This window comes from Nematolebias whitei, chromosome 20, assembly GCF_014905685.2.
Source record: "Nematolebias whitei isolate Nwh7 chromosome 20, NemWhi1, whole genome shotgun sequence".
Lineage (NCBI taxonomy): Eukaryota > Metazoa > Chordata > Actinopteri > Cyprinodontiformes > Rivulidae > Nematolebias > Nematolebias whitei.
This window is the reverse complement of record NC_056517.1, coordinates 32782157-32792778: the sequence shown is the minus strand read 5'-3', so window position 1 is coordinate 32792778 and position 10622 is coordinate 32782157. Positions and strand designations below refer to the sequence as shown.

At 40.0% G+C, this 10622-nt stretch overlaps 2 protein-coding genes across 2 annotated transcripts in view; one reads left to right on the top strand and one right to left on the bottom strand.

Annotated features, from left to right (window-relative positions):
* Nucleotides 1-10622, bottom strand: part of LOC119426617 (melanoma receptor tyrosine-protein kinase) — a 531032-nt gene that overhangs the window by 378228 nt on the left and 142182 nt on the right. The window lies entirely within an intron of this gene.
* The window catches only part of nebl (nebulette), a 100727-nt gene continuing 93928 nt past the window's right edge, over nucleotides 3824-10622 (top strand). Inside the window, exon 1 of the mRNA XM_037694188.1 lies at nucleotides 3824-4193. Coding sequence (XP_037550116.1) covers nucleotides 4125-4193 — 69 coding nt within the window. The 5' untranslated portion in view covers nucleotides 3824-4124. The remainder of the gene's footprint in view (nucleotides 4194-10622) is intronic.

Genomic DNA, 10622 nt, shown 5'->3' with positions numbered 1-10622 from the left:
TCCTGGTCTAATCTGTCTCTACAGATCTAATCTGTCCCTCCTGGTCTTATCTGTTTCTACAGATCTAATCTGTCTCTCCTGGTCTAATCTGTTTCTCCAGGTCTAATCTGTTCCTATTGGTGCAGTAATCTGTGGTATTTTTAGTCAATGTTTTTCTGAAATGTTTTTATTTTTTTACAAACTAAAGTTTAATTCTCAGTTGTCGACTATTTTTCAGAATTTTAAATTCTATATTTTTATATTTTCTGGTAATTTTCCAAGAATGTTTGCTTTTCATTATGAAACTTCCCAGACTTTTGCAGCCCTATCGGGGACTCTTGCTTTGGGCAGACATATGATTTCTGTTTTCATTTGTTCTTTTGCCAGGTTCAACCATCAGTCGAAAGACAAGAGACGACAATAAAAGGACAGTTTATCAAGAAGATTTGGACGCATGTAAAAAAAATAAATAAATAAACTGAGTAAACATGAAACGAACGTTCAAAAGTTACGTTCCTGACTCATCGGACTCAACAGAGGAGAAGAAAACAACGGATGGAGACGAATGTGGCCCACAAGAACAGGCAGGTCTAAGAGCCCTAGAACCAGAAAACTTTTCAGGATCAATTGAAACATCTTTTGAAGAATTTCATGACGTCATCATAGAAAACGATTCAATCGCAGCATCCCCCTCAGCTGGAGACTTTTCACCTCCTCCTTTCTCCGTATCCGTGCTCTCAGCCCCAAGCACAAATTGTGCTGATAGAAGTTCATCCTCGGGCGTCGTAGCTGAAAAAAATATTCCGTTAACACTTCTTAGACAAAGAGTTGATTCGACAAGAGAAGGACCTGACGGAACTGAACCACATCACTCTGGTTTTGGAAAAGAAACAAATGACTCAGAAAGTACAGAAGGAGCAGAACCACAGTCTGCTTCTCAGGCAACTGAAGATGTTCAAGAGAAACACGAACGTGTTCTATCGTCTGCGTCAGATGATGAAGAGGAGGAAATTTCATACATAAAACCATTAAATCGGCGTACCCGTATTTCATCTTCTGACTCTTCTTGCTCTCAGAATACGCGTTTAGAAAAATCCATTTTGTCTTCAAGCACAAGATTTGATTCTGATTTGGATCTCTGCAGGATTTCCACCATTTCAATCCCCCAGTGCTGCATTATAAAAAGAATCCCCAATCTAAAGCTTTCTGCAAAAATGAATTCTGGTTCTCGCCAAAGAACCTCAGAAAAAGTCAACCCACCGGTCGCGGCTGAGGATTGCGCTTACATCTTCAATGACAAACTCTTAGACTTATCATGTCAAGAAGAAGCAATCGTGGAAGCACAGGAAACAGAAATGTGTGGCAGACCAACAAGGGAGCATCATCATCCACGTCCAGTGCCTGAGGACAATTCTTCATCTTTACCAAGTGAGGAGATGGGTCCATCAAACAAATACATGTCTACATATGTATCATTTTTTAGTGGTCTAAATATATTTGCACGGAGTAGTTCAGAATGCTGTCCTGTAGGTCCAATACCTAAGAGTAATTCTTCATGCGAGGACATGGTTAAATTCAGATCAATCAAGTTCAATGAATGGAAACCAGAAGTCATCACAGAGACTGACGGCACTGAAGAAGATGACAACAAAGCTGAGTCTTTCTCAGAGCTGTCTAATGAGAAGATGGATTTATATGAACCAGCTGAAGCCGTGAGGTCTTCCATCAATCCTCACCTTGTCCAAGCTTTAGGTTCTGGTTTCAGTAGAACCCATGTTAGACCCCCTCGTCCTCACAGCTGCTCCTCGGTTACTCAGGAAACGCCTGCAGACATCAACGTCTCAACCAGAGCTGTGAGTTTACCAAACATGAAGTTACAGAGCAGCTTTGAGGAGTTCACGCCTGACTTCACTGATGATGAAGATGATGAAGTCTTCAGGTTCCGGTGCGCTGGTCCAGGCCTGTACCAGTGCAGAGAGACGGGCCTGGTGTTTGACATGAAGGCAGAAGGAGACGTGTTTTACAGGATGGTTCCTTGGAACAGAAGATTACTGAGCCAACACCACAAGAAGCCTGCAGGGCCTCTGTTTGACCTCACGTGTCAGCAGCAGTCTGTGGCTCAGCTTCATCTCCCACACTGTGAGCTCCGGTCCACAGGTGGAGGTGACCACCTGTCAGTCGCTCATATAGAGCGCGATGACCTGGAGCTCATCAGGCCAGAGAGGATCACCGAAACTCACGTTGTCGTAAACATCACAGGGTTCTCTGCTTTTGGTAACGTCAAGGATGAAGACTCTCCTCGTGACCCGGTCCGAGCACTGGTTCTGCTCTTCTACAAGCTCCTGGATGAACCTGATGCTGATTACCTGATTAATGTGTTGCTGCTGCCCAAAAATGTTGCTGTCAGAGATGTGCTGCGCTTCAGGAAGAAACTGGACAGAGATGAGACATTTCTGGAGACACCACCTCACTGTAAACTGCAGCCTCAGCAGGTCTACAGTCTGTCCACCGGTTCTGGAGACGACTCGGTTCTGGTTCAGCCAACAGAAGCTGAGTTTGACCAGGAGTTCTACAACAACTATCTCCCAACATTCCAGGTGGTTTACAAAACCCTGATGAAACACATGAAACTGTTTCTAAGGGACAGCAGCTCCACCAGCGTCTGGGAGAGACGAGTCTGTCTGTCGTCCTCTGGAACCGACCGCTCCTGTGGGTCGACCCGTCAAAATCTTCGTCCTGACGAGCAGCTGTCAGAGACACGGATCAGCTTCATCGATGGAGTCTCGGGTCCGGTTCTGCAAAGTCTTCTGGACAAACTGCTGGAGAGGAAAGTTCTGAGTGATTCTGAGAGGGAGGCAGCAGAGGAGGAGAGGAACAGGAGAGACAAAGCTCGGTTTGTGATCGACACCGTGAGGAGAAAAGGTGACGCTGCCGCGTCGGAGATGATCCATTTCCTCTGTGAGCTCGACCCGTTCCTCGCTGAACATCTGGGGCTCATGTGAGGAACCACACAGACAGATGCTACTAATTCAGACCTGAGGGTCACTGTGAGGTCATAGCGAAGAACAAATGTGGTGCACATGTTGAATTAGCTGCATCTGCAGATTTTAAGCATTATTCATATTGTTGTTGTTCTATATTCAGCTGGACATGGGCACCAGTGACTCCAGTGACATAGAACGGAAGAAGTGTGGATGCATTTTTATTGCTGAAGTTTTCAAACAAACCTTTTAAACCAAAATATATCTACTTAAATGTTTTTCACTTCTGATTTCATTTTCTTAATCAGTTTAAAAAAAAGTTAATGTTGTCACATTTTGTGTATCAAAAGTATTTGAGTTAATTCTGGAATTTTAATTAAATTTTAGAATACAAATTTATAAGATATTAAGTCATAATTAATTATGGGATGGCAAGTCATAATTTAGCGATACTATGTCATATTTTGGAGATATTGAGTCTCATTTACGAGATGCCAAGTAATAACTATGTGGTACTGAATCAAAAATCTGAGTACTATGTCATAATTTTATTTTATTTTTTCAGTTTTTTTTTTTATATATATATCTTGTGTGATTCCATGTGTTTATTTCTTTGTACTGACACTCTGGCACAACAATTTTCTGCAGGATCAATAAATTCTCTTATCTTATAAAAACAAAATACTGTCATAATATAGGGATCTCACAACTTTAAGATCCCATAAAACCTTGTAATTAAGGGACACTGTCAAAAATACAAGTTAGTTATTTATAATTATGACTTGAATTTTTTTCAATAAAAAATAAAAGTGATGGAAATGGGATTCTGTAAGCAGGTATTTTTTCTGTATTAAAATATTTTGCGCTTTTGGTTTTGATGCTTCTATTTTTAACAGGAAGTAACTTCCCCTCTCGTTTCCGGTTAGCTTTGCTAGCTTGATACCGCAGCTTGTTGATGTTTTCGTTCAGCTTCCAGTCTCCCTCAGAACGGGCGCAGCTCCGCTCAGCTACACAAGCAAATAGTTTGTCTCTTTTTTTAAACGCCTACACCGTCGCAGGTTTTATTTTGACCCAGCCAGGAGCCATAACATTTTTTTTATTTGACGTTTTCTGAACGAGAGGCGGGATTTTTAAACGTTTGGAGGTAAAGAGGAGGACGGAAGGATGAACCCTCAGTGTGCCCGCTGTGGGAAGATCGTCTACCCCACAGAGAAAGTCAGCTGCCTGGACAAGGTGAGCAATTTGTGTCCGGAAAAAATACCTTAAATCATCAGTAATAATAATTTTACACAAAAACACGACTGAAGAACGGGTTAAAACTCTGGAAAACAATAAGAGTGGAGGTGGAAGCTGTGAAAGATGCACTGAAATGACCCAATATTTTAATGTTATCATCACAATTGGGTTTAATAACACAATTATCTTAGGCCTAAAGGCTTTCAGAGGTTAATTAAAGTGGAAAAATACAAAAAAAAAATGTATAAGATTATTGGATAAATAAGGCTTTTTTTGTTGCATTGATGGTTAAAAATCTAAATGTTGTTTTCTGGATGACATGAAAAAATTAAATTACACATTTATGAGTCAGAAACTAAAAAGATCATGATTTATTCAATAAATATAATAGAAAATTAAACATTAAAATAATATTTAAAATATGTGAAAATATGTTCACATTTTAATTAAGATTAATTATTATTATTATTATTTTAAAAAAAAAGGAAATGGGCATTTATAACCATTCATCCATTATCTTTTCTTCGCTTCTTCCTTTTTGGGTTGCGGGGGTCACTGGTGCCAGCAGTCACTGGGAGGTGGGGGGACACCTTGGACTAGTTGCAGGCATCACAGGGCCACATAGAGACAAAAAACCATTCACACTTTAGGGACAATTTACAGTTATCACTTAGTCTCACATGCATGTTTTTGGTCTGTGGGAGGACGTCGGAGTCCCCGGAGGAAACCCACGCATGCGCAGAGAGAACATGCAAACTCCATACAGAAGGGTCCCAGGCTGGGATTTGAGCCGGCAACCTTCTTGCTGAGGGGTGAGAAGCTTTATCAACTGAGCCACCGTGCTGCCTGCATTAATAACCATTTAAATGTAATAAATATAAATGTACTAAGTTAAGCAAAGGCTAATTTTCATCAGATGTTCCTAAAAAATGCAGCCATAGTGTAAAAATACACTAAAAACAGTAGGATAAATTACTAAAACATAAATGTAAAAAAACCCCAAAAACTTAACATCTCAAAACATTAAACCATAACATGAAAAACAATTCATGTTATTAATTGAAATGGTGAATTATCAGCTGTTGCCTCCATTTTCATAAAATCATAATTAATTTTAAATCCAAGTGGTCTTGTGGATTTAACGCAGATACACAAATACTGGGACAAGTACTGAGTACTTGTGAAATGAAGTACTTTTTGCAGTGCAACACTTCTGTAGTGGTCTTTTATATAACGATGATGAATTATTAATTTATTTTCAGCACTTTGAAGCATTGGCTGTCTGTTCTGTGAAGCATCAGATGACACCACAGCATGCAGCCTCTCATTTGTCATCCTTACAACATTCTTTTTGCAAATAATCTGAAACAAATAGTGTTTCTCTTTTAGGGTAAATACAGAAAACATACAAAAATTAATGTGTCATGTGTATGAAATGATTAAAGGTAGAAAAAGGAGCAGTTTAGACTAAATATTTTACCTAGATGAGTCATAATTGAAGAGAATTGTGGGTATTATTAATAGAAAACAACGTGAGAGGCAGTGATTTACAACGAGAAGGCTGGCTGTAAATTAAAGAACCTTCATGTTTCCAGGATTTATCTTTACTTAGATATTCCTGCTGTGAAAATGACACTTTCAGTGTTTGTTAATCCTCAGGAAAGGATTATGTGGGAGGAGAAATCTGTCAGCAGGGTTGTAATGAAGATAATTGGGTACTTTTCAAATGATTTTTCTCTATAAAACTTTTCAAAAGATAATACGAGGAGTGTTCGAGGATGGACGCAATTAAATAAACTTTTCCTCCCCATTATCTGAATTATTAGGCTGTTTCAACAATAAAATGTTGAATAAATCTTTTAGAAAACTTGTTTGCACACACATGCAGTAGATACTGGACAACAAAAGCTTTAAAAAAAAAAATTAGTTAAACTCAGATTTGAAAATATCAGGCTAAATATCAGCTTGTCATGTAAGAGTGAAGCAGAAGAGCCGGTCTGAAGCAGATTAACTTAAAATCCTCAGTTCATCACATCACATTAAAATCAGGCTAATGATACTGTGTAAAAGTCTTAATCTACCCCTTGTTCCTTTCTCTTCCACTGATCCAGGTTTTCATGCAATTCTCAACACGGTTTAGATCCAGACTTTCTGAAAGTCTTCCATGGTTTTTCTTTGGACTTTAGCTGTTTTTTGTCTCTTCTTGAGTAGCGAATGGGAGCCTTGGAAATACCGTCTGTCTGGTTCATGTTGTGAGCATGATAACTTGAAAAATAAGCGAAGTACCAGCTTTCTTTTGGTGTGTGGCTGCATCTAGGCGCAAGAAAGATCCCTTTTGACAATTGATTTGCAAGTGGTTGGCACAGCTAACCAAAAGGTTAGCTTTGCTAACCCATAATCCACTAACTAAAATATTAGTTTAGCTAATACTAAACCACTAAAAAGGTAAAAAAACAAACAAAAAAAAACATTAGCGAAAGCTAACGCTAACTGCAAACCACTAGGACGACTCAGTCTGCATCACGTCTTCATCTCCTTCCAAAAGAAGACTGGTGGGGCTGATGCAAACCTGTTGATGTTAGTTTGATCCTACTGGTTTGGTTTGAAGGTGGGAGGGGTCATTTGTGGCAGTTATGCCAAACCAGATGCTACATGCACACACGACTCATGACACATACGTGCAGCACTGCTTGTCAGTATGATGATCTGCTTAAAGTGGTGAACCCATGTGCAGGAAGGCAACAGAAGACTCTAAGATAAAAGTAAATAACTAAGTTGATTTTAAATAAACAAACGTACTTTTAAGGTGAGACATGGAAGGAGACAGAACATGAAAGCCTTCTCAGGACAATCCACAGACAAATGAAAAGACACAAAGACGCTGAATGAATAGAGACACTGACGAGACAAGATGACAAACACCTGGGGTGATTAGAAGCAGAGACAGGTGTGACAGGAGCTGAACACAAGGAAGAGAAACACAGGGGAGTGCAGGGGAACAGAAACCCAGAAAACCCCAGTCAGAGGGGATTACCGTAGTTGTTTTTAAATTCAGGATAAATGGCATAAAATAAGTTTTTCACTTGCAAATTTTGTTAGAAGACAAAGTTAGTGGAACCTAACTTAGTGGAATCTAATTGGTTCTCTAACAATTTTCAAAGTTAGCAAAAATGCTAATCTGCTAAGTGAAAAGTTAATTTCGCTATTAGCTATTAGCATATTAGCAGATCCGTGCCCACCACTGGCCACCGCAATATATTTTTGTATATGTAAACCGTCCTTCCCCATCTTTGATGAAATAATGCTTTCTAGTTTTTATATCGTTTATACCGGTAAGTAATAATAATAATAATAATAATCATTTTATTTAAAAAGCGCCTTTCATGACACCCAAGGACACTTAAAGTATAGTATCTTTAAATGATTGTGGTGTACCGAATAAACACAGAGGAGTCAAAGTAGCATGTTGGCATCTCAAACACAGAATTTAGTCACTTTCTAAGGATTTAAATAATCCTGATAGAAGACAGATGGAGGATGATCTGAACTGGATGTTGAATGAGCAAACAGAGCTGTCGCCTTCTAATCTGAACAAATCTGTTCACATCCTCTTGTATTTTTAGATAAAGTTCATTTAACATTTACTTTGTGTTTTTCTGCTGATGTGTTGAAGTTGTACGCCAGTATAGATGGTGTTTCTGTAGCTGCAGATGGGGATTCTCAGTTGTCATGGAGACGATTCAGTTATCTGGTGACTTACGGATGATGTTCATGTGACGACAGACGATGGATACCAGCAGAGCCCCCATATGCTAGACATCCATTCATCCAGAACCAAAATTAATGAAAGAAGAACATGGTTTGCTGTAGTCACATTTCATCTTGTTCAGAACTCCATATTTATGTCTCCTGATATCATCCAAATTGTTATGTCTGAAGGTTTTGGGAAAGTAAAACAAAGCTGAATTCATGGGTACCGACTCCATCCACGTGTGGCGGAAAGTTTGGCCATAACTTCATTGAGGATCCACCTTAGCTGCCTGTAGAAAACCCATAAATGTATGACTGTCTTTTGGCCTTTTTTCTGGGCTCAACTCGTCTATTTGTGTCATCTTCAAATTCAGGGTTTTTTCATTTTCGATCCCACTTGCTTCCAGTTCGGTTCTTAGGACCTACTAGGCTACGTCAGCCGACCTTAGGACGTTGAGTGACGTCAATTGTGAGAGCGGCTCCTTCACAAGCGTCAAATTCACCGAAAACCTCACAACCGCAGAATTCATTTTTATTACTTTAAATAAACATTATATCCGATTGAAAATAGGTTGTTGCAAACACACAAAATTATTTTAAATGTACCAAAATCTGGAGTCAACACTAGAAACCACTTTTAGCAAAGAACCAGTTGGATTTTTAGGTTCTGTGGTACCAACAGCTTGTAAAAGAACTGTCCTAATTTCTTTCACTGAGTTATAGTGAATTACTAAATGACCAGTATGCTCTAAACTTGAGCTCAACAACTTCTATGCCCAGTTTGATGCAGACAGCGCCACACATGTCAACAAACCACATGTGGACAGTGAGGACGCCACACTCTGTATAGACACTTCTACAGTGAGACGAGCGTTCAAGAAAGTAAACCCTCGCAAGGCACCAGGACCTGATGGCATCCCAGGACGGGTGCTGAGAGTGCGTGCTGACCCACTTACCAAGGTGTTTACCAGTATTGTTAATCTTTCTATGAGCCAGTCTATTGTTCTCATCATCTTCAAGACCTCCACTGTTGTCTCCATCCCAAAGACCTCTGCAGCATTGTACCTTATTGACTTTCATCCCATAGCACTCACATCTGTCATCATGAAGTGCTTTGAGCAAATTATCAAGGCATTTGTCTCCCTCCCTGACACCCTGGATCCCCTACAGTTCTCATAAAGAGCAAACAGGTCTACAGATGATGCTATTGCTTTAGCAGTTCACACCTCCCTCAGCCATCTGGAGAAGGAAAATGCCTACGTGAGAATGCGTTTCGTTGACTACAGCTCAGCATTCAACACCATAATTTACTCCAAACTGGTCTCCAAGCTCACCACACTGGACCTGACGAAGTCCCATCTTCTGGATACTGGACTTCCTCACCAACAGACCACAGGCAGTGAGAATCATCACCTCTCCTCCACACTAGTCCTCAGCACTGGTACACCTCAGGGCTGTGTGCTCAGTCCACTCTTGTACTATCTATTCACTCATGACTGTACCTCCAGGCACAGCTCAAACATCATCCTCAAGTTTGCTGATGACACCACCATCTTGGGCCTCATCACCAACAATAACGAGAGTGCCTACAGAGATGAGGTGAAATCACTGACCAGCTGGTGTCAGGAAAATAACCTCTCTCTGAATATCAGCAAAATGAAGGAGATGATGGTGGACTTCAAGAGACAGTGTGGAGGCCAGCACTCCACATAAACAACATTGAGGTGGAGCAGGTCAGCAGCTTCAAGTTCTTCAGCATTCACATTACTGAGGATTTGTCCTGGACTTTACGTACAGACAATGCGGTCAAGATAGCCTGACAAAGTCTCTACTTCCTAAGAAGATTAAAGAAGTTTGGTATGAACACCATCCTCACTAACCTTCATAGGTGCACCATTGAGAGCCTGCTGACAGGCTGCATCACAGGGTGGTATGGAAACTGCACCAGTCGGAGCCAGAAAGCAGAACAGAGGGTGGTGCAAACAGCAGAGGACATCACTGGTAGCAGTCTCCACACCATCCAGGATATCTACCACAGCCGATGTCTGCGTAAAGCACGCAGCATCATTAAGGACCACACCCACCCAGCACAAGAACTTTTCCGTCGACTACCCTCAGGCAGACGATACAGGAGCCTCTCATCGCGCATGAAAAGACTCAAAGACAGTTTTTACCCACAAGCTGTCAGATTACTGAACTCTTGACAATAATACTGAACAACTGACAACAACATTGCAACAAGCCACACTTGTAACACCTAATATGTTTATTGTTGCACTATGTGGCTGTATGTCACTAACTTACCATGATAATTCAGTTCATCTCAATGTTACTCACTACCTGTGCAATAACCTGTCACACAACCTGTTCAATATGTTATGTGCATTATATATCATGTGCATTAAAGCAATATTGCTACCTGTGAAATATTTATTTATACTAATTCATCCTATTTGCATCGTTATATTCTACCATGTTGTTTACTATGTTTTTTTTAACCTTGTAAATATATTTCTTTTTCACTTTTTGGTAATTTATTTTTTACTTTTATTGCATGCTTTAGTATTTCTTGTTTTGTTTTTTTCTTAGCGAGTCAAATCGGTTCTTCTCATCCTGAACATTTCATTGCATTGTTGACCTTGTGTTAACCTGCATATGACAAATAAACAACATAAC